The 24,370-nt window shown below is 51.5% G+C and overlaps 1 protein-coding gene across 1 annotated transcript in view; it reads left to right on the forward strand.

Moving 5' to 3' along the window:
- The window catches only part of mcmdc2 (minichromosome maintenance domain containing 2), a 77,470-nt gene that overhangs the window by 31,493 nt on the left and 21,607 nt on the right, over window positions 1-24,370 (forward strand). Inside the window, exons 9-12 of the mRNA XM_060824100.1 lie at window positions 7,738-7,943; window positions 8,031-8,197; window positions 10,208-10,387; window positions 12,149-12,291. Coding sequence (XP_060680083.1) covers window positions 7,738-7,943; window positions 8,031-8,197; window positions 10,208-10,387; window positions 12,149-12,291 — 696 coding nt within the window. The remainder of the gene's footprint in view (window positions 1-7,737; window positions 7,944-8,030; window positions 8,198-10,207; window positions 10,388-12,148; window positions 12,292-24,370) is intronic.

The following is a 24,370-nucleotide window of genomic DNA, read 5'->3' on the forward strand; positions in this document are numbered from 1 at the left end:
ATATATCTAGCCAGAAACATGCATGGGCAGGGAGCAAAGAGATACAGATCCTTAGAAAATAGCCTGCAGGTTTAGATAGAGGATCTAGATCGGCACAGGCTTGGAGGGCCGAAGGGCCTGTTCCTGTGTTGTAAGGTTCTTTGTGTTTTGTTTAGATGAATGACAAGAGAGCTCTTGGGGTGGCAAGATTGACCTGGTGTTAGACTTGATTGCAAGATTTCATTTCTTGCCTTTTACACTGAGGTGAACCTTCCCAGAATATAACAGATCGCTATTATTCTGGGCACTTCAATGGTGTGTACTGAACATGAGTACCACCAAGCACTCAAGGCCCTTGTTAAACATTCCAGTGAATTATTCTGTTACACAAAATGGACTTGAAGCTCTCGTTGTAGCATGTCTGCACTCCACTGTCAAGATTTCTCAGAGTTTTCATGCCATGTTTGAAGAGACATATACAGTCAGTTCTTCAATAACGCAATGATTGCGTTCTTGTGCAACCCCACATTATAGAAAAATCGCACTTTAGAAACAGCGCATAAAGTGTTGGTGATGTAATCGCATTACAGCCAACACATGTTTTAATAGTTTGCATTTTAGAAACAATATCCCCAATTTGTCAATCGCGTTACAGTGAATTCGTGTTGATGAAATGTGCATTATAATAGAATGACCTGTATTCCATCTCTCCTAAAAGCCATCCCTTAAATCTGTTTCACAGAAATAAAACATTTGAAATGTTAGACTGATGCAATATGAATCCATCATAATAACTCCCAGGGAATTTGGCACACGCTTAGAAACCCCTTTCTGCGATTGTACATTAGCTGCGCATTGTGCAATTGATGGCACCTATGGCCAGGTGGAATACAGAGAGTCAATCCACCTGCATACGTACTTTGGCAGCAAAGGGTGGGTGAGAGGAGAGATAAGGTTTATGAGATTTTCAGCTCTGGCAAATTATCCATTCACCAACTGCCTTATGTGTGTGTGTATCTGGGACAGTGAGATCTTCAAGATGTCCCTGGTAGCACTCTGGACAAAATAATAGGCAAAACAATTTAGGTCTGTAGTAACCTTCACAGCTACTCATGATATGGAGATGCTGGTATTTGACTGGTTGTCCACCTAATGAAAGAGCAGCACGCCAAATGCTAATGCTTCTAATTAAACCTGTTGGACCATAACCTGGTGTTGTGTGATTTTTAACTTCACAGCTATCTGCCTGATAAAAGCAGGTAGTAGATACCCCTTTGGAATCACTTAACATGACAAGGAAAGCTTGTGGAAGCATGGTTGTTCCAAGAGTTCAAAGAAGCCGAGCATTTGTATTTAAACATTAACTTCGGTCCCTCTCCTGTTTACTTACTTTGGAGAGCCGCACATGACTACTATTAAAATTCCTGATTTGGAGGTGCCGGTGTTAGACAGGGGTGTTCAAAGTTAAAAATCACGCAACACCAGGTTATAGTCCAACATGTTTATTTGGAAGCACTAGCTTTTAGAGCGCTGTTCCTTCATCAGGTGGTTGTGGAGTATAAGATCATAAGATACAGAATTTATAGCAAACATTTACAGTGTGACATAACTGAAATTATATATTGAAAAAGACCTGGATTGTTTGTTTAATGATGCCATCATTGTGGCATCACGGTAACAGCCTCAGTACTCAACGACATTTTCTCTACGCAGGACCTCTAACCAACATTATACACCAGGTCAGCATGTGGACATGGATACCACCATTACACGTGGGGACACCTCCCACCATGTACATGACAGGTACTCATGTGACTCAGCCAATGTTCTCTATCTTATACACTGCAGGCAAGGATACCCCTGAGGCATGGTACATTGGGGAAACTGAGCAAAGGCTACAGCAACGGGTGAATGGGCACTGCACAACAATTCCTGATGAAGGGCTTTTGCCTGAAATGTCGATTTTACTACACCTCGGATGCTGCCTGAACTGCTGTGCTTTTCCAGCACCTCTAATGCAGAATCTGGTTTCCAGCATCTGCAGTCATTGTTTTTACCTACCGCGTAACAATCAACAGACAAGAGTATTCCCTCCCAGTTGGGGAACACTTCAGCGGTCCAGGATATTCAACCTTGGACCTTCGGGTGACCATCCTCCAAGGCGGACTTCGGGACAGGCAACAGCGAGCAGAGGCTGATAGCTAAGTTCCGTACCCATAGGGAGGGCCTCAACCGGGACCTTGGGTTCATGTCACACTATAGGTGACCACCATTGCACTATACACACAGATACACATATACACAGACACTCACACACACTCCTACAGACACACACACGCACAAAAACGTTTGTGGGGTGAATTTGTACTTGCAGAGTTACATTGTACTTTGCTCAAAAACTGCATGAATCCCTGTAAGACTCTGTTAGCACACTTTTTAGATTAGAATCAGTCTAAACATTATGACACAGACAGGGAACACAGGGGGCTAACACCTTCAACATATTATCTGGTTGACACCAGTTAACCTGAGAATGTAACTTCTTTAAAAAAATTTTGAGATTTACATATGAAAGAAGTGAACTTATCATGGTCACTCTAATAGATGAAAGGCTCAACAAACAACCAAGGTATTTTCGATGTATAACTTCAGTTACATCACACTGTAAACTTTTGCTATAAATCCTGTGTCTTATAATTTGTACTCCACTACCACCTGATGAAGGAGCGGGGCTGCAAAAGCTAGTGCTTCCAATTAAACCTGTTGTTATGTGAATTTTAACTTTGTACACTCCAGTCCAACACCAGCATGTCCAAATCTTTGGGATACAGACAGACTTCACACCTATTCTTTAAATAGCGGAACTATCTTGAGAATGTAATTTTGAAAGAAGTTCTGGGATTTACATGTCAAAGAACAGAAACCAGCATATCCCATTATAAAAGCTGAAAGTTTCAATCTAATATTGTTTTCTGTATCACATCCCCAAATCACTGGACTCCTTTGGCTATAAATTCTGTCAGCATGACCTTAACCTCCACAACCAACTGATGAAGGAGCAGTGCTCTAAAAGTTAGTGCTTCCAAATAAAGCTGTTGGACTATAATCTGGTGTTGTCCACCCCAGTCCAACACCGGCATCTCCAAGTCATCAGTTCCAAGAGACTGCCTAACCCATACATCATGGACACCTGTGACAAAATAAAATTCCCTCCCCAACATAGTCTACATTCACAACTCTCTGTTATCCTTCCACAGTGGATAAAACATCACAGAACTCCAAGGAAGGTATAGGAAAGGAGGTAATCCTCATCTGGTTAAATGAAATGAAAGTCTTGTTCCAGGAGGTTGCAAATATCAGCAATGACTTAGCATGAAGACCTGAACCTCTAAAGGCATTAGTGCACATGTTGAAAGAGATGATTCTTTGAGCCCTGAATTGTGGGCTTTACCTCCTTGGAGCTAGGTCTTTATGCACATCCCTTCTGCCCTGTGGAACAGTTTGTGACAAAGGAGCTAAACTGCTGTTGCTCCTGTTGCTTTTGATCTTCCTACATTACCTATCCTTCATGAGAGAACCTTGGTAGAGCTGAATAAGCTGTTATCACATCACATGGAAGGCTGCCAAGCAGGAGACTAGAAGAACACAGCAAGCCAGGAAGCATCAGGAGGTGGAGAAATCAGTTGTAACCTTTCTTCAGGACTCAAAACATTGACTTCTCCACCTTCTGATGCTGCCTGGTTTGCTGTGTTCTTCCAGCCTCCTGCTTGTCTACCTTGGACTCCAGCATTTGCAGTTGTTTTGTCTCTCACATTGAAGGCTGCCAGCAGAGAAGTTCAGATGAAGGTGAGCAAAGTCAAAGACAGATGAACTGACTTCAAAGTAGTTGGAAAGAGTGGCAGTTAGGTGAATTGGCCATGCTAAATTGCCCGTAGTGTTAGGTGAAGAGGTAAATTTAAAGGAATGGGTCTGGGTGGGTTGCTCTTTGGAGGGTCGGTGTGGACTTGTTGGGCTGAAGGGCCTGTTTCCACAGTGAAAGTAATCTAAATCTAAATCACCTCTTAAGCTGTATCGCACACTCTCAGAAAAAGTGCTGTGAGCATTCACTTGTGCATAGCTGTAGCTATTCAGTTTCCCTGTCTGAAGGTCTTATAGTCTGTCAATATTACTGAAAAAGCCACACTCCACCATGTTTTTGGGCTAGTTGACATTGAGATGTTCTAAATAGCTTATGGAACCTGTGCACTGATTGTTAAAGGTAGAACGCTAGTCAAATCCTGAAATAATTGCTTAATTATTTTAATTGCTTATTGACAATTCCACCGGTGATTTTTGCTCATCTGCAAACACACATGGAAAAGACTTGGAAGCTACAGGATAATATTGTGTTTCTGAGCGAACGCCGTGTTTCAGGACATCATAACCATGTCTGTATCTAAACCTAACTCTCCAAGACAGTTAAAATTCTGCTCAGTGTTAATGTAGTTTCTGGTCAAATGTAACATTTTATGGTTGTGTATTTAACAATGATAATGCCATTGAAAGTCAAGGGGGAATGGTTAAATTCTTGTTGGAGATAATCATTAATTGACATTTGTTTCATCCAAATATTACCTGGCATTAATGCAAGCCTGAATTTTGTCCAAATTTTACTGCATGTGGCAGTGGTCTGCTTCATTATCTGTATAGTAACAAATGGAACTTAACATTCTACAATCATCAATGAACATCTCTCCCTCCTCCCTGATGAGGGAAGGGAGGTCATTTCTGAAGATGATTAGATCCAGGACATTCTCTTGAGGAACTCATGCAGCGATATCCTGACACTAAGATGATTGACTTCCAACAACTAGAACCATCTTCCTTTCTGTTAGGTATAACACAACCATTGGAAATCTTTTGCTCAAGGGCAGTCACTCTGGATTCAACTCTTTTGGCCATGTTTGATCTAAGGCTGTAATAAAGTTGGAAACCAAGTATCCCGGATGGAGCCCAAACTGAGCACATGCAGGCAAGTTATTGGTGAGTAAGTGTAATTTAATAGCCTTGCCAACATTTGTCTTTCTGACATTTGAAAGTGGCTTGAAAAGGTGCTAAGGAAGGGTTCTGAGGAAGACTCACCAGAGCCAAAATGTTAACTTTGATTTCACTTCACTGATGCTGCCAAACCTACCGTTCTTTTCCATCAAATTCTGTTTTTGTTGTTGATAATGTGCTAATTGTCCAGATTGTATTTGGATAGGACACTCTAAGTAGTTTTCAACAGCCAAATTTCAGAGTTGAAGCTATATCTGAACAATTTAACCAGGGCATGCCCTAGTTCAAAAGCACAAGTCTTTAGCCCTAGATCTAAGATATTGTTGGTGGTGAAGCTTTTGCTACATCCAATACATTCGGTGTTTCTTGATAGCAGGATGAATAAATTGAACTGGTTGAAGACCGGCATCTGTGAAGCTGGAGGCCTCAGGATGATGCTGAAATGAATTACTTACTTGACGCTTCTGGCTGATGATGGTTGCACTTTTGTCTTTTGTCTTATGCACTTATATGCTGGGCTTTACCATCATTGAGATCAGGAATGGTCAAAAACAGTTCTCCTCCAGTTTGTTGTTTAATTGTCCACCATTATTAACGATTGAATGTGAATCTGCCCTTGGTCTGCTCTTCACTCAGTGCTTTATTTGAGGAAAGGACTTAAATCAGTTTTATGCATTGTTTTAAAGTTAGTGGTGCGTGAATAGTAATTTAACAACTTATTCAGGTTTATGTATCAAGACTGACCAAAGGTCATCTTTCATACATAGTCCTACATATAGCAGGAAAGGCAAGAAAACGGATTACTGCAAGCTTCGGAGTCCTTGGGAAAAGAAATCTTCACAGTCCTTCCTAGGCAATTGGCAAGCTCTGACTTCTTTATTACCTCAGACTCATATCCAGAAAATACCTTCTAAATTATTTGATAACTTTGGTATCACATGCCATTTTAAGGATGTATCAGGAATAAATTTTCAGACCTTTTTTTGGCATCCTACTCCAGACGTTGATCGGCCTTTGGGAAAAGCTAAGCTAACCTTATCCCCTTCTGTGCAGTGATATCTGTTCTGCCCAAAAACACAAGACTATAAGACGTAGGAACAGAAGTAGGCCATTCAGCCCATTGAATGTTTTACCATTCAATGAAATAGTGGCTGATCCGATAATCCTCAATTTGACTTTTCCTTTTCCTTATAACCGTTAATTTTCTTGTTGATTAAAAATCTGTCCATCTTGGTCTTGAGTATGCTTAACAGTCCAACCTTGGCAGCACTGAGCAGTGAAAAATTCCACAGATTTACTACCCTGGGAGAGAAGAAATTTCTCGTCATCTCTGTGTGCGACCCCTTATTCTGAAACTATGTCCTCTGTCCTTGACTCTCCAACAAGGGAAACAACTTCTCCATATGTTGCCTATCTAGTCCCTCAGAATCTTATATGTTTCCATAAGATTGCCTCTCATTCTTCTTGATTCCGTACAGGCCTAACCTACTCAACTTCTCATAAGATAATCCCTCAATATCCAAGAACAGCCTTCTCTGGACTGCCTTCAATGCAACAACATTGTAGCTCCTACTGCTTTCCTTAGATAAGGAACTCCAACCTTTCCACAGTATTCCAGCTGTGGTCTGACTTCTTAACTTTTATATGTCATTCCCTTTCCAACATTCCATTTGTCTTCTCTATTACCTGCTGAATTTGGGTATTAGTTCTTTGTGATTCCTAAACAATAACTGCCAAATCTTTCTGTAGTTTTCTGCATTTAAATAATATTCTCCATTTAAATAATATTCAGGTCCTTGATTCTTCCTGCCAACATGCATAGCATCACACATTTTCCCACATTATATTCAATCTGCCAGATTTTTGCGCACTCGCTTAACCTATCTAAATCCTCTGCAGACTCTTTGTGTCATCCTTCCACCTATTTTCATGTCATCAGGAATAATACATTCATTTTCCTCAACCAAGTCATGAATATATAGTATTAACAATTGCAGTCCTAGCACTAATCCCTATGCCCCTCTACTAATTAAAGGTTGCCATCTTTAAAATATTCTCCTTATCCCAACTCTCTGTTAGCCACTCCTCTATCATTGTTTATCTACTACATCCAACACCACAGAGTCTTATTAAGCAGCCTAATGTGTGGTACCTTTTCAAATACCTTCTGAGATTATATCCTCTGTCCTAGACTCTCCAACATATATTGCCTTCACTGCTTCACATTTAACTATTTTGCTTGTTCCCTCCTGAAAGTATTCCAATAAATTTGTCAGACATGATTTTTCCCTCATGAAGTCATACTGACTCTGCTTGATCATATTTCAAAATGCTCTGTCATTACACCCTTTACAACAGAGTATGACATCTTCCCAATAACAGAAGTTAAGCTAACTGGTCTATACTTATGTGATTTTTGTCTTTTTTCTTATTAAAATAAAGGCACTACCGGAATTTTCCAGAATACCTAGTGTTGTAGAATGTTTACAATGTGATAAAAGACTCTTCAGCCCTAAATGTGGGTCATCAAGCATCTATTAATTCTAATCTCATTTTCCAGTACTTTGCCCATAGCTCTGTATGCTAGCATCAAATACTTTCCATTTTCAGATGACATTCATGCCTTATGTAGTCTTAACTATGAGGATAAAACCTCCTTCTAAATCTCTACAGTTATTTATCTGGGCCTGTTTTCATGAAGATTTTTCCATCTTCTTGTAGGCTGTTAACATATAGTTTGAACCTTGTGCCTTGTGGAGTGCGACATTTACCATCATATGAAATGTTTGCTACAGTGTCAAAAGATGAACATGGAACTGGCACTGCCAAAGTTCAGGCTGGCTCTGCCTTATTGGCTAAGGGAGGTATCTGCTACATTGGAGAACTTTTTTCTTACAGAAAAGACAAGCTTGACTTACTTCACACAGGTATGCTGCATACTCATTACTATGTGCATTAGGCAGTTGGTATTTAACAGAACTTTGCATTGAAAATGTCTCTTGTGTATGTATTAGTTTTAGAGACTAGGAACACCACAGTGTTTATTTCTGGAAAGAAGTTTGGAGAAGATATTGATCAGCAGATGTCCTTTCCAATCCAGTGCAACTTCTGGGCTTTGGCTGATGCTGATACCCACCTAAAGAAAGCTATGCAACGAGAAGATGCTGTAATTGGTTCAATGGTAAGACAAAAATCACATAATATGTGTGATTAGCCAGGCAGTGACTTATTCTATTCAAAGATAGCGCTTTCAAATTAAAAATGGGAAGTAATCTTGCATTCTTCTATCAGTAGACCCTTTAAACATTGCTGGTAGATTTTAGAGTGGTCCAGGCTGATATAATAAGGGAAATTTTAACTTCCAAAAATGCATGAGTTTGTGGCAAGTGAAAAGTAAAATTAACTTTAAGTCTCAAATCTAGCTCCTGATTCACATTTCTCCAGGTTTTGCGGAAGTTAGTAGGATATGGTGGGTTGTGACAAAGCCAGTTTCCTCTTAGGAAAAGGTGAAGTGTATTGATAATCGTCTGCACAAGATTCAATCAGTAAAAACGAACATCTGCGAATTGGAGATGAGTTTATGGCATGGGCTGAAATAGGTTGAGAGATTGGAGACAGTAAGTAAGTAATATGCATAGGCATTCCATTATCCCCCATATTAGTGTCCTCCTCAAAGAAAACCTAGGTTAGTCAGACATGACTCATCCTTCACAAAGCTATTTACAATGCTTTCTAATCTCATATTATCCAAATGTGTTGCCCCTTGTCAATGTAGGCACACTGATTCTTCATATTGTCAAGATCAAGTTCAAAGTTCACCTTTCTTTGATGGTTATAGTGTTCAATGTTAACAATATTAAAGTTTAAATGTCATGACTTTGAATAAGCTCAGGGTTTCACAACTTTGGGACTTAGAAGTTTTATGTGTGGAAAAAAAGGATAGTTCATATTGGGAGACCTAAAGTCATTTTAGAAGAGTAAAGCAGGTAAACATTTCTGTATAATTATCATTCGTTTAAATACTCATTCACTATAGCTAATATCATTGTTAAGAATACTTGCACCTATGTTAATTTTGTTTTGAAATGAAAACTTGTCTTACTTGGCCACTTTGGAAACATATCAGATTTTTGTGTCCAGACTACAAATCAACTATTCATGTTTGTGTCAAAGTTAAATTAAAAATTCTTCCAAGGATTGTTTAAAGCAGGATGTGGGATGATTTTCAGTTTGAACGTATATTGAGTGTGTGAAGTATTAGACATGTTCTAATCAACCTGTACAGTGATATTATTGCACACTTGTGAAGCAGATGGGACTTGGCCCAAGCCTCCTAGTTTAGAGGTCAGGACACTACTATTGCATCACAAGAGCCCTTTGTGTGAAGTATGTAGATGTTTCTAATAAGCCTTTTCAGAGATTTTATGACATACTTCTGGATCAGGTGGGTCTTATACCCAGGTCTCCTTGCTCAGAACGCTACCACTGCGTCTCAGGAGTCCTTTGTGCATGATGTGTGTATGCCAAAGGAGTCAACATGATGCAAATGTCGTTATCTACATTAATTCACTGAACTGTCATTGCTATCATTCTCCCTGTTGGTGGTTCTCTGGAGTAGAGTATATAAAATCCACTAATGTGAAGGTGCCAACTGCACCTTACATGGGATGAATTGAAGTGCTTGGAGAACGAGGCAGCATAGTCCTTTCAGAGAGAATAAAAACATATTAAATGTCAAATATTTTGAGCCTTGAAGCCCATGGATAAGAGGTGCAGTACAATAGCAAATAAGCAATCAGTTTTTTATTATTTGAACCCAACTGCTTTTTATGAATGCACAAAATAACTGTATCTGAACATGGAATGTCGTATTGGTTGAGGTGGACACAGTAATTCAACTAGCAGAGATTAGTTGCTCATGAATTATGACTGTGGCATCTGATTTCAATTAGTATATATTCATGAGGTTTCTATGTGCTGCTTCAACTACTTACATGAAACCTGCCCAATAACTCAAATGAGCTGGAGCCATATGGTAGCTTGGTGCTGCAACATAGCCTTTTATTTGGTCCAGATACTATTGTTTTGAAGTGCAAATGGGGAGATAGGAATCCAAAAGATGCCCAATTTTAATTTATACACTTGTCCTTTTTGTTTGTTTTATACATTTTTTTTGGTTTCTTTAACTTAGGACATCAGCTCAGTCCCAGCTAATCTGGTTGATGGTTTTGGTCTGTTGATTTACTGCTGTGAATCATCCAACTACCATTCTCCTGTGCACTTAATACAGCATGTACTGAGTGAAGCTATGAATCCAGGCAAGCCTCTTTATCCAGCACTACAGAACTTTACAACTCAAGACTATGAAAAGGTAAAAATAAGAAATTGGTCGAGTTGCTAACCTATGAACCAAAAGGTTCATTGTTACAATGGTGTTGACTAAAATAGTGTTGGCTAAATGAGAGTCAAGACTTATTTTCATTCTAGGACCTGGACAGTCAAATTATATAAATGCTGAAATGATCATAAATATAACATTAAAGTATAACACTACACAGTATCTGCCTAACATCCAAGTTAATATATGGTTTTGTTATAAGCACATTTCACAAACGATTGAAATATTTGTTTCATTCTTGTCATAGTAATTTTCTTTGCCATTCATTTGTGACCAAAACGGCGTAATTTTAATTAATACTTAAAAGGATGGTTGTCACCTGAAATGAGGACCAAGTCAATGAATTAACTGTGCCACCAACCCAAAGCTTGTATTGAAGTGCCTGACCTACCATGTACATGACTCATTGAATGTTGCTGTTGAGCTGTCAGCACCAGAGAAACCCTGCATTACAGTGTGCCAGTTGTAATTGGTGGGAACTGATTTGGCTTGTGGAGGGAGGACATGTGGAGAGGAAAGGAGAACTAAATCTGGATGATGGACCGATAGAAACCTGTAAGATTTTTATGTGGTGAAGAAAAGCTTTCCTGTGCTTCTCCTTTGCCCATAGAAAATTCTTCAGAAACAACTCTTTTGCCTTTTTTTTCAAACAGCTATCAATGATTCACTCAAGGACCTTGCGTCAGGCTACTCAGAGGTCAAAATGCTCCTCCAAATTGTATCTATTGAAAAGTCACGCCTGGTGCTATTGCCAACTAATGCATATATTTGCAAGTGCAGGAAGATTGATTATTATATATGTCTGGTCAAACAGAATAGTTTTATTTTAAAGAATATAGGTTCAAGAAAATAATATGGATTTCAAAAATACATGAGCAGTGCCATAACATCATAGTCATTCCGTGATTCGGAAGGTTGATACGCACGGTTTTCTTCATTTGCGGATCCGGAGTAAAACTCTTTGGTCAATCATTTGTGTGCCCTCTGACTCATGTAAAGGAGAAGTCAGTTGTTTGGTGACAATTTGATGCTGTAAGAGTTAAACTCGTCACAAAAGTTTGTAAAATTTGAGCAACTATTGTAATTAAAGATAAAATCAGAGGTACTTGGTCAACTTTGAACAACCACCAGACAATGTGAATAGATTCATGGTACTATCAAGTGTCTATAAATGTAATGGTTAGCTGTAAAACAAATGTCAAATCTTAAAAATGCATTTCAGCAATTTTGGATTCCAAATAACAATGCAAACGTTGATTTTAATTGGGCGTAATGTTTAAGCAGGTTTGTTAATGACAAGATGACATCAATTTAGGAACCCTCCTCTAAGAACATGGTGGCAATCAGATTATGAGTGAAAATCCACTTTATGGGGACAAAGTAAAGACTAACTGCTATAAAAATGGCAATGCCTTTGTGTTCATTATGATTTATAAATTAGTTTCTCTCGCTTCAAACTTAGATCTTAATATATGTTCATTTTCTGAATGTGAAGGATTTAGACACTTTACTTGACGGCCTAAAATGAAGCATCATTTATTGAGAGGAACGAGTTTCAAATCTGAAATTGATTCAGATGTCATAGGTTTTTAGATCTTGCACATTTACCAGATTAGCAGTTTTACTTAATAAATTGAAAAATAATTTACTAAATATATATTTAAGACTCAAGTAAGATATATTGTTCTGGAGTGCTTCTGATCAGTCTGTAAATTTAAAACATGTCTTGATCAGCTGCTAGCATTTGCCAGAAACCAGCAGACTGAACTTACTTCCGAGGCCGAGAGGCTCATCCAAGGGTATTACACTGCCAGCCGGAGAGTCCGAACTGATCCTGTCCATGGATCTAAAATTTCTCCCACCGCACTGAAGGCATTGTAAGTTATTTTTATTAAAGTTCATCACTGAGTAACATTTGGTAAATAAGTCAGGTAAAAACAAGGACTGCAGATGCTGGAAACCAGAGTCTAGATTAGAGTAGTGCTGGAAAAGCACAGCAGGTCAGGCAGCATCCAAGGAGCAGGAAAATCAGCATTTCAGGCAAAAGCCCTTCCTCAGCAATAGAGGCCCCAACAACCCACCCTCCATCCTGGCACCTTCCCCTGCCACCGCAGGAACAGTAAAACCTGTGCCCACACCTCCTCCCTCACCTCTATCCAAGGCCCAAAAGGAGCCTTCCACATCCATCAAAGTTTCACCTGCAAATCCACCAATGTCATTTATTGTATCCGTTGCTCCCGATGCGGTCTCCTCTACACTGGGGAGACTGGACGCCTCCTAGCAGAGCGCTTTAGGGAACATCTCCGAGACACCCACACCAATCAAGTCCATCACCCCATGACCCAACATTTCAACTCCCCCTCCCACTCTGCAGAGGACATGCAGGTCCTGGGCCTCCTCCACCACTGCTCCCTCACCACCCAACGCCTGGAGGAAGAACGCCTCATCTTCCGCCTCGGAACACTTCAACCAAAGATCCAACTATTCAGTCAGGATGATTCAGCAGACATTTTTTTTTTAAAAAAAGGTAACTGCAACCTGATTCCAGGATTCCCTGCACATTCCCAGGATTTTTAATTTTCAGAAGTGCCTCTTCAGGTTGTGGGCTAGTGAGCTATAAGCTCACACCTTATCTCGCTGACCTGGTCAGAACCATTGCACAATTTTAATGGAGTTGAGCCAACCTTTTCAAGCATTGTGTCTCACACATCTGAGTTGTTGACTATGGTCTACATTTGAGCTCCTTATGGAGGGGATGCTGGTATAGTGGTAATGTTACTTAACTCACAATTCAGCAAGCCAGTATAATGCTTGGAGGACATGGGTTCAAATCCCATGAGCTGGTAAATTTAAATTCAATAGATAAAATATGGAATTAAAATCTTGTCTCTAATGGTCACCATTGAACTGATGGATTGTCATAAACTCTCATCTGGTTCACTAATGCCCAGAACGGAAGGGAATCTGCTCTCTTTACATGGTCCAATCTGCTTGCGATTGTAGACCCACACCAATATGGTTGACTCTTAATTGTTGTTTGAAATTAGAAGAGAATAGAATATTCTTTATTGTCACGTGTGCTCAAGTATAGATGTATAGGGGTACAGTGAAAAGTTTACATTGTTTCCTCTCATGGCGCCACATGTAGAAGCCCCTGCGCTGAGCTACTGCAATGTAATGTTTATCTGACTTTAATAGGTCTTACATCTAACTTATACTATGAATCACTGTAATGTAATACAACTTCTTTTCTTTTTTTATTCCTCTGTTTTGTGTCTATGGCCTCGTAACCCGCTGACTGACAACGCCAGATCCCATCCAACAACCAACCCCATTCAGCTCCAGGCCTTCAGCCCACTCTGCTCCGATCCAGGCCTCCAGCCCACACCGCAGCAGGCTTCCATCCCACCCTGCTCCAATCCAGGCCTCCAACCCACACTGCTGCAGGCCTCCAGCCCACACCACTTCAGGCATCCAGCCCAACCGCACCACACTAGGCCTCCAGCCCACTCCGCTCTGCTACAGGCCTCCAGCCCACTCCGCTCCAGGCCTCCAACCCACTCTGCTCCAGCCCGCTCCGCACTGCGCTAGGCCTCCATCCCACTCCGCTTCGCTCCAGGTCTCTAGCCCACTCTGCACCACTCCAATCCACTCCGCACCACTCCAGGCCTCCAGCCCACTCTGCACCGCTCCTGACTCTAGCCCGCTCTGCACCGTTCCAGGTCACTAGCCTAATGTGCACTGGTCCAGGCCTCTAGCCTACTCCGCACCGCTCCAGGCCTCCAGCTGACTCCGCACCACTCCAGCCCACTCTGCACCACTCCAGGCATCCAGCCCACACCGCTGCAGGCCACCAGCCCACTCTGCTCCAGCCCACTCTGTACCACTCCAGGCCTCCAGCCCACTCTGCACCAGCCCACTCCGCACTGCTCCAGGCCTCCAGCCCACTCCGCTCCAGTCCATTGCACACCGCTCCAGGCCACCAGCCCATTCCACACCGCACTAGGCCTTCAGCCCACTCTGCTCTGCTCCAGGCCTCCAGCCCACCATGCTCCGCTCCAGGCCTCCAGCCCACTCTGCTCCAGCCCATTCCGCACTGCTGCAGGCCTCCAGCCCATTCCACATCGCACCAGGCCTCCAGCACACTCCGCTCCACTATAGGCCTCCAGCCCACTCTGCCCCACTGCAGGCCTCCAGCCCACTCTGCCCCAGTGCAGGCCTCCAGCCCACCATGCTCCACTCCAGGCCTCCAGCCCACCATGCTCCGCTCCAGGCCTCCAGCCCACTCTGCTCCACTCCAGGCCTCCAGCCCACCATGCTCCGCTCCAGGCCTCCAGCCCACTCTGCTCCACTCCAGGCCTCCAGCCCACCATGCTCCGCTCCAGGCCTCCAGCCCACTCTGCCCCACTGCAGGCCTCCAGCCCACTCTGCACCACCCCAGGCCTCCATCCCATACCACTCCAGTCCTCCAGCCCACTCTGCTCCAGCCTGTTCCAGACTGCTCCAGGCCTCCAGCCCATTCCACACCGCACTAGGCCTCCAGCCCACCCTGCTCTGCTCCAGGCCTCCAGCCCACTCTGCTCCGCTCCAGGCTTCCAGCCCATTCCACACCGCACTAGGCATCCTGCCCACTCTGCTCCGCTCCAGGCCTCCAGCACACTCTGCACCACTCCAGGCTTCTAGCCCACTCTGCTCCGCTCCAAGCCTCAAGCCCACCCTGCTCCGCTCCAGGCCTCCAGCCCACTCTGCACCACTCCAGGTCTCCAGCCCATTCCGCAATGCTCCAGGCCTCCAGCCGATTTCGCACCTCTCCAGGCCTCCAGCCCATTCAGCACCACACTAAGCCTCCAGCCCACTCCGCTCCAGCCCGCTCTGGACTGCTCCAGGCCCCCAGCCCATCCCGCACCACACTAGGCCTCTAGCCCACTCCGCTCCACTCCAGGTCTCCAGGCCACTCTGCACCGCTCCAGGCCTCCAGCCCACTCTACACTGCTCCAGGCCTCCAGCCCAATCTGCTCCGCTCCAGGCCTCCAGCCCACTCTACACTGCTCCAGGCATCCAGCCAACACCAGTCCAGGCCTCCAGCCTACTCTACTCCAGCCCATTCCGCACCGCTCCAGATCTCCAGCCCATTCCACACCACACTAGGCCTCCAGCCCACTCTGCTCTGCTATAGGCCTCCAGCCCACTCTGCTCCAGTGCACTCTGCACCACTCCAGGCCTCCAGCCCATTCCACAGAGCACTAGGCCTCCAGCCCAAACTGCTCCGCTCCAGGGCTCCAGTGCACTCTGTACTGCTCCAGGCCTCCAGCCCACTCTGCTCCAGTGCGCTCTGCTTCACTCCAGGCCTCCAGTCCACCCTACCCCGATCCAGGCCTCCAGTCCACTCCATAATGCTGCAGGCCTCTGACCCACTCCGCACTGCTCTAGGCCTCCGGCCCACTCCTCACCGCTCAAGGCCTCCGGCCCACTCTGTACTGCTCCAGGCCTCCAGCCCATTCCACACCTCATTAGGCCTCCAGCCCACCCTGTTCCGCTCCAGACCTCCAGCCACTCTGCTCCACTCCAGACATCCAGCCGACTCTGCTCCACTCCAGGCCTCCAGCTGCTCTGCTCCAGGCCTCCAGCCCACTCCGCACTGCCCCAGGCCTCCTCCAGCCCACTCCGCATCACTCCAGGTCTCCAGCCCAACCTGTTCCGGTCCAGGCCTCTAGCATACTCTGCTCCGCTCCAGGCCTCGGGACCACTCTGCCCTGCTCCAGACTGCTGGCCCACTCTACATCTCTACAGGCCTCCAGCCCACTCCGCACCGCTCCAGGCCACCAGCACACCCTGCTCTGCTCCAGGCCTCTAGCTCACCCTGTTCCGCTCCAAGCCTCTGGCCCACTCTGCCCCGCTCCAGGCCAACGGCCCACTCTGTATTGCTCCAGGCCTCCAGCCTACCCTGCTCCGCTACAGGCCTCCAGCCCACTCTGCACTGCACCAGGCCTCCAGCCCACTCTGCTCCACTACAGCCCGCTCCTCACCACACCAGGTCCCTAGGCCACCCCACACCGCTCCAGGCCTCCTGCCCACTCAGGCCCGCTCCAGGGCTGCAGCCCACTTCGCACCGCTCCAGGTCTCCGGCCTACCTTGCTCCGTTCCAGGCTTTCGGCCCACTCTGCCCTGCTCTAGGCCTTCAGTCCATTCTGCACCACTCCAGGCCTCCAGCCCACCCTGCTCCGCTGCAGGCCTCCAGCCCACTCTGCACCGGTCCAGTCCACTCCGCTCCACACCAGGCCTCCAGCCGACTCCACACCGCTCCAGGCCTTCAGCACAATCTGGCCCGCTCCAGGGCTGCGGCCCATTCCGCACTGCTAGGCCTCCAGTCAACCCTGCTCCGCTCCAGGCCTCCAGCCAACTCTGCCCCGCTCCAGCCCACTCTGCTCCACTCGAGCCCACTCCAGGTCTCCAGCCCACTTTGCACCGCTCAAGGCCTCCAACCCACCCTGCCCCGCTGCAGGCCTCCAGCCCACTCTGCTCCGCTCCAGGTCTCCAGCCCATTCTGCTCCGCTCTTTGCCTCGGGCCCATTCTGCCCTGCTCCAGGCCTTCAGCCCACTCCGCACCACTCCTGCCCACTCCCCACACCAAGTCTCCAGCCCACTCCACAGCACTCCAGGCCTCCAGCCCACTCTGGCCCGCTGCAGGGCTGCGGCCCACTCCGCACCACTCCAGGCCTCCGGCCCACTCCGCACCGCTCCAGGCCTTCGTCTACTCCACGCCGCTCCAGGTCTCCAGTCCACCCTGCTCCATTCCTGAGCTCCTGTCCACGCTGCCCCGCTCCAGGCTTCCAGCCAACTCAGTCCCGCTCCAGGTCTCCAGCCCACCCTGCTCCACATCAGGCCTCCAGCCCACCCTGCTCCACATCAGGCCTCCAGTTTACTCCGCACCATCCCAGGCCTCCGGACCACTCTACTCCGCTCCAGGCCTCCAGCCCACTCTGTTCCGCTCCAGGCCTCCAGCCCACTCTGCTCCACTCCAGCCCACTCCGCACCACTCCAGGTCTCCAGCCCACTGCACAACGCTCCAGGCCACCAGCCCACTCTGCTCCACTCCAGGCCTCCAGCCCACTCCACACTGCTCCAGGCCTCCAGCCCACTCTGCTCCACTCCAGGCCTCCAGCCCACTCCACACTGCTCCAGGCCTCCAGCCCACTCTGCTCCACTCCAGCCCACTCCACACCACTCCAGGCCTCCAGCCCACTCCACACTGCTCCAGGCCTCCAGCCCACATTGGCCCACTCCAGGTCTCCAGCCCACTCCGCACCGCTCCAGGCCTCTGGCTCACTCCAGAACAAACCACGCCACAAGTACACTCCGCACCACTCCAGGCCTCCGGCCCAACCTGCTCCGCTCCAGGCCTCCAGCCCACCCTGCCCCGCTCCAGGCCTCCAGCCCACTCTGCCCCGCTCCAGACCTCCAGCCAACTCTGTCCCGCTCCAGGTCTCCAGCCCAATCTGCTCCACTCCAGGCCTCCAGCCCACTCTGCACCACTCCAGGCCTCCAGCCCAGTCTGTTCCGCTCCAGGACTCCAGTTTACTCTGCACCATCCCAGGCCTCCGGGCCACTCCACACCGCTCCAGGCCTCCAGCCCACCCTGCTCCACACCAGGCCTCCAGCCCACCCTGCTCCACATCAGGCCTCCAGCACACTCTACTCCACTCCAGGCCTCCAGCCCACTCTGTTCCGCTCCAGGCCTCCAGCCCACTCTGTTCCGCTCCAGGCCTCCAGCCCACTCTGCTCCACTCCAGCCCACTCCGCGTCTCCAGCCCACTGCACAACGCTCCAGGCCACCAGCTCACCCTGCTCAGCACCAGGCCTCCAGCCCACTCCACACTGCTCCAGGCCTCCAGCCCACTCTGCTCCACTCCAGCCCACTCCACACCACTCCAGGCCTCCAGCCCACTCCGCACCGCTCCAGGCCTCTGGCCCACTCCACAACAAACCACGCCACAAGTACACTCCGCACCACTCCAGGCCTCTGGCCCAACCTGCTCCGCTCCAGGCCTCCAGTCCATTCTGCTCCGCTGCAGGCTTCCAGCCTACTCTGCTCTGCTCCAGGCCTCCAGCCCACTCTGCTCTGCTCCAGGCTTCCAGCCCACTCCAGGCCTCCAGCCCACCCTGCTGCGATCCAGGCCTCCAACCCACACGACTGAAAGCCTCCAGCCCACACCACTTCAGGCCTCCAGCCCATTCCGCACCGCACGAGGCCTCGAGCCCACTCTGCTCCAGCCCGCTCCAGGCCTCCAGCCCATTCAGCACCGGACCAGGTCTCCAGCCCACTCCAATTCACTCCAGGCCTCCAGCCCAATCCAGGCCTCCATCCCACTCTACATCGCTCCAGGCGTCCAGCCCATACCACTCCAGTCCTCCAGCCCACTCTGCTCCGTTCCAGGCCTCAAGCCCAACCTGCTCCGCTCCTGACCTCCAGCTGACTCTGCACCACTCCAGGTCTCCAGCCCATTCCGCACTGCTCCAGTCCTCCAGCCCATTCCGCACGCACTAGGCCTCCAGCCCGCTCTGCTCCAGCCCGCTCTGGACTGCTCCAGGCCTCCAGCCCACTCTGCTCCACTCCAGGCCTCCAGCCACCCTGCTGTGCTCCAGGCCTCCAGCCCACTCCGCACTGCCCCAGGCCTCCATCCCATTCCACTCCACTCCAGCCCACTCCATGTCTCCAACCCACCCTGCTCCGGTCCACGTCTCCAGCACACTCTGCTCCGCTCCAGGTCTCGGGACCACTCTGCCCTGCTCCAGACCACCGGCCCACTCTACACCTCTACAGGCCTCCAGTCCACTCCGCACCACTCCAGAACTCCAGCCCACCCTGCTCCGCTGCAGGCCTCCAGCCGACTCTGCTCTGCTCCAGGCCTCCAGCCCACTCTGCCCTGCTCCAGGCCTCCAGCCCACTCTGCCCTGCTCCAGGCCGCCGGCCCACTCTGCACTGCTCCAGGCCGCCGGCCCACTCTGCACTGCTCCAGGCCACCAGCACACCCTGCTCCGCTACAGGCCTCCAGCCCACTCTGCTCTGCTCCAGGCCTCCATCCCATTCCGCTCCACTCCAGCCCACTCCATACCACTGCAGGTCTCCAGCCCATTCTGCTCCGCTCCAGGCCTCCAGCCCACCCTGCCGTGCTGTAGGCCTCCAGCCCACTCCGCACTGCTCCAGGTCTCCAGCTCACCTTGCTCCGCTCCAGGTGTCCGGCCCACTCTGCTCCGCTCCAGGCCTCCGGCCCACTCTGCACCGTTCCAGGCCACCAGCACACCCTGCTCCGCTGCAGGCCTCTAGCCCACTCTGCTCTGCTCCAGGCCTCCAGCCCACTCTGCTCTGCTCCAGGCCTCTAGCCAACTCTGCTCTGCACCAGGCCTCCAGCCAACTCTGCTTTGCTCCAGACCACCAGCCCACTCTGCGCCGCTCCAGCCTTCAGCCCACTCTGCTCCACTCCAGCCCACTCCTCACCACCAGGTCTCTAGCCCACTCCACACCGCTCCAGGCCTCCGGCCCACCTTGCTCCGTTCCATGCCTCCAGGCAACTCTACACTGCTCCAGGCCTCCAGCCCACCCTGCCCTGCTGCAGGCCTCCAGCCCACTCTGCTCTGCTCGAGGCCTCCAGCCCATTCTGCTCTGCTCCAGGCCTCGGGCCCACTCCACACTGCTCCAGGTCTCCAGCCCACTGCACAACGCTCCAGGCCTCCAGCCTACACTGGCCCATTCCAGAACTGTGGCCCACTCCGCACCACTCCAGGCCTCCAGTCCACTCCGCACCACTCCAGAACTCCAGCCCACCCTGCTCCGCTGCAGGCCTCCAGCCGACTCTGCTCTGCTCCAGGCCTCCAGCCCACTCTGCCCTGCTCCAGGCCTCCAGCCCACTCTGCCCTGCTCCAGGCCGCCGGCCCACTCTGCACTGCTCCAGGCCGCCGGCCCACTCTGCACTGCTCCAGTTCGCCGGCCCACTCTGCTCCGCTCCAGGCCTCCAGCGCACTCCTCACGGCTCAAGGCCTCCGGCCCACTATGCACCGCTCCAGGCCTCCAGCCCACCCTGCTCCGCTCCAGGCCTCCAGCCCACTCCACACTGCTCCAGGCTCCAGCCCACTGCACAACGCTCCAGGCCTCCAGCCTACACTGGCCCATTCCAGAACTGTGGCCCACTCCGCACCACTCCAGGCCTCCAGACCACCCTGCTCCGCTCCAGGCCCCCAGCCCACTCTGCTCCATTCCAGGCCTCCAGTCCACGCTGCTCTGCTCCAGGCCTCTAGTCCACGCTGCTCCACTCCATGCCTCCAGCCCACCCTGCTCCACTCCAAGCCTCCAGCCCACTCCACAACGCTCCAGGCCTCCAGCCCATTCTGCTACGCTCCAGGTCTCCAGCCCACTCCGCAGCGCACTCCTCACGGCTCAAGGCCTCCGGCCCACTATGCACCGCTCCAGGCCTCCAGCCCACCCTGCTCTGCTCCAAGCCTCCAGCCCACTCCACAACGCTCCAGGCCTCCAGCCCATTCTGCTCCGCTCCAGGTCTCCAGCCCACTCCGCACCGCTCCAGGCCTACAGCCCACACCACTCCAGTCCTCCAGCCCACTCTGCTCCACTCCAAGCCTCAAGCCCAACCTGCTCCGCTCCTGACCTCCAGCTGACTCTGCACCACTCCAGGTCTGCAGCCCATTCTGCACTGCTCCAGTCCTCCAGCCCATTCCGCACCGCACTAGACCTCCAGCCCGCTCTGCTCCAGCCCGCTCTGGACTGCTCCAGGCCTCCAGCCTACTCTGCTCCACTCCAGGCCTCCAGCCACCCTGCTCTGCTCCAGGCCTCCAGCCCACTCTGCTCTGCTCTAGGCTTCCAGCCCACTCCAGGCCTCCAGCCCACCCTGCTGCGATCCAGGCCTCCAACCCACACCACTGAAAGCCTCCAGCCCACACCACTTCAGGCCTCCAGCCCATTCCGCACCGCACGAGGCCTCGAGCCCACTCTGCTCCAGCCCGCTCCGCACCGCTCCAGGCCTACAGCCCATTCCGCACCGGACTAGGTCTCCAGCCCACTCCAATTCACTCCAGGTCTCCAGCCCAATCCAGGCCTCCATCCCACTCTACATCGCTCCAGGCCTCCAGCCCACACCACTCCAGTCCTCCAGCCCACTCTGCTCCGCTCCAGGCCTCAAGCCCAACCTGCTCCGCTCCTGACCTCCAGCTGACTCTGCACCACTCCAGGTCTCCAGCCCATTCCGCACCGCACTAGGCCTCCAGCCCGCTCTGCTCCAGCCCGCTCTGGACTGCTCCAGGCCTCCAGCCCACTCTGCTCCACTCCAGGCCTCCAGCCACCCTGCTCTGCTCCAGGCCTCCAGCCCACTCCGCACTGCCCCAGGCCTCCATCCCATTCCACTCCACTCCAGCCCACTCCATGTCTCCAACCCACCCTGCTCCGGTCCACGTCTCCAGCACACTCTGCTCCGCTCCAGGTCTCGGGACCACTCTGCCCTGCTCCAGACCACCGGCCCACTCTACACCTCTACAGGCCTCCAGTCCACTCCGCACCACTCCAGAACTCCAGCCCACCCTGCTCCGCTGCAGGCCTCCAGCCGACTCTGCTCTGCTCCAGGCCTCCAGCCCACTCTGCCCTGCTCCAGGCCTCCAGCCCACCCTGCTCCGCTCCAGGCCTCCAGCCCACTCCACACTGCTCCAGGCTCCAGCCCACTGCACAACGCTCCAGGCCTCCAGCCTACACTGGCCCATTCCAGAACTGTGGCCCACTCCGCACCACTCCAGGCCTCCAGACCACCCTGCTCCGCTCCAGGCCCCCAGCCCACTCTGCTCCATTCCAGGCCTCCAGTCCACGCTGCTCTGCTCCAGGCCTCTAGTCCACGCTGCTCCACTCCATGCCTCCAGCCCACCCTGCTCCACTCCAAGCCTCCAGCCCACTCCACAACGCTCCAGGCCTCCAGCCCATTCTGCTCCGCTCCAGGTCTCCAGCCCACTCCGCAGCGCACTCCTCACGGCTCAAGGCCTCCGGCCCACTATGCACCGCTCCAGGCCTCCAGCCCACCCTGCTCCGCTCCAAGCCTCCAGCCCACTCCACAACGCTCCAGGCCTCCAGCCCATTCTGCTCCGCTCCAGGTCTCCAGCCCACTCCGCACCGCTCCAGGCCTACAGCCCACACCACTCCAGTCCTCCAGCCCACTCTGCTCCACTCCAAGCCTCAAGCCCAACCTGCTCCGCTCCTGACCTCCAGCTGACTCTGCACCACTCCAGGTCTGCAGCCCATTCTGCACTGCTCCAGTCCTCCAGCCCATTCCGCACCGCACTAGACCTCCAGCCCGCTCTGCTCCAGCCCGCTCTGGACTGCTCCAGGCCTCCAGCCTACTCTGCTCCACTCCAGGCCTCCAGCCACCCTGCTCTGCTCCAGGCCTCCAGCCCACTCTGCTCTGCTCTAGGCTTCCAGCCCACTCCAGGCCTCCAGCCCACCCTGCTGCGATCCAGGCCTCCAACCCACACCACTGAAAGCCTCCAGCCCACACCACTTCAGGCCTCCAGCCCATTCCGCACCGCACGAGGCCTCGAGCCCACTCTGCTCCAGCCCGCTCCGCACCGCTCCAGGCCTACAGCCCATTCCGCACCGGACTAGGTCTCCAGCCCACTCCAATTCACTCCAGGTCTCCAGCCCAATCCAGGCCTCCATCCCACTCTACATCGCTCCAGGCCTCCAGCCCACACCACTCCAGTCCTCCAGCCCACTCTGCTCCGCTCCAGGCCTCAAGCCCAACCTGCTCCGCTCCTGACCTCCAGCTGACTCTGCACCACTCCAGGTCTCCAGCCCATTCCGCACCGCACTAGGCCTCCAGCCCGCTCTGCTCCAGCCCGCTTTGGACTGCTCCAGGCCTCCAGCCCACTCTGCTCCACTCCAGGCCTCCAGCCACCCTGCTCTGCTCCAGGCCTCCAGCCCACTCCACACTGCCCCAGGCCTCCATCCCATTCCACTCCACTCCAGCCCACTCCATACCACTCCAGGTCTCCAACCCACCCTGCTCCGGTCCACGTCTCCAGCACACTCTGCTCCGCTCCAGGTCTCGGGACCACTCTGCCCTGCTCCAGACCACCGGCCCACTCTACACCTCTACAGGCCTCCAGTCCACTCCGCACCACTCCAGAACTCCAGCCCACCCTGCTCCGCTGCAGGCCTCCAGCCGACTCTGCTCTGCTCCAGGCCTCCAGCCCACTCTGCCCTGCTCCAGGCCTCCAGCCCACTCTGCCCTGCTCCAGGCCGCCGGCCCACTCTGCACTGCTCCAGGCCGCCGGCCCACTCTGCACTGCTCCAGGCCGCCGGCCCACTCTGCACTGCTCCAGGCCGCTGGCCCACTCTGCACTGCTCCAGGCCACCAGCACACCCTGCTCCGCTACAGGCCTCCAGCCCACTCTGCTCTGCTCCAGGCCTCCAGCCCATTCCGCACTGCACCTGACCTCCATCCCATTCCGCTCCACTCCAGCCCACTCCATACCACTGCAGGTCTCCAGCCCATTCTGCTCTGGTCCAGGCCTCCAGCACACTCCTCACCACTCAAGACCTCCGGCCCACTCCGCACCGCACCAGGTCTCCAGCTCACCCTGCTCCGCTCCAGGCCTCGAGCCCACTCTGCTCCACTCCAGACATCCAGCCGACTCTGCTCTGCTCCAGGCCTCCAGCCCACCCTGCTCTGCTCCAGGTCTCGGGCCCACTCTGCCCTGCTCCAGGCCGCCGGCCCACTCTGCACTGCTCCAGGCCACCAGCACACCCTGCCCTACTGCAGGCCTCCAGCCCACTCCGCACTGCTCCAGGTCTACAGCTCACCTTGCTCCGCTCCAGGCGTCTGGCCCACTCTGCTCCGCTCCAGGCCTCCAGCCCACCCTGCCGTGCTGTAGGCCTCTAGCCCACTCCGCACTGCTCCAGGTCTCCAG

The sequence above is a fragment of the Hemiscyllium ocellatum genome, chromosome 4 (assembly GCF_020745735.1).
Source record: "Hemiscyllium ocellatum isolate sHemOce1 chromosome 4, sHemOce1.pat.X.cur, whole genome shotgun sequence".
In the NCBI taxonomy this organism is placed as follows: domain Eukaryota; kingdom Metazoa; phylum Chordata; class Chondrichthyes; order Orectolobiformes; family Hemiscylliidae; genus Hemiscyllium; species Hemiscyllium ocellatum.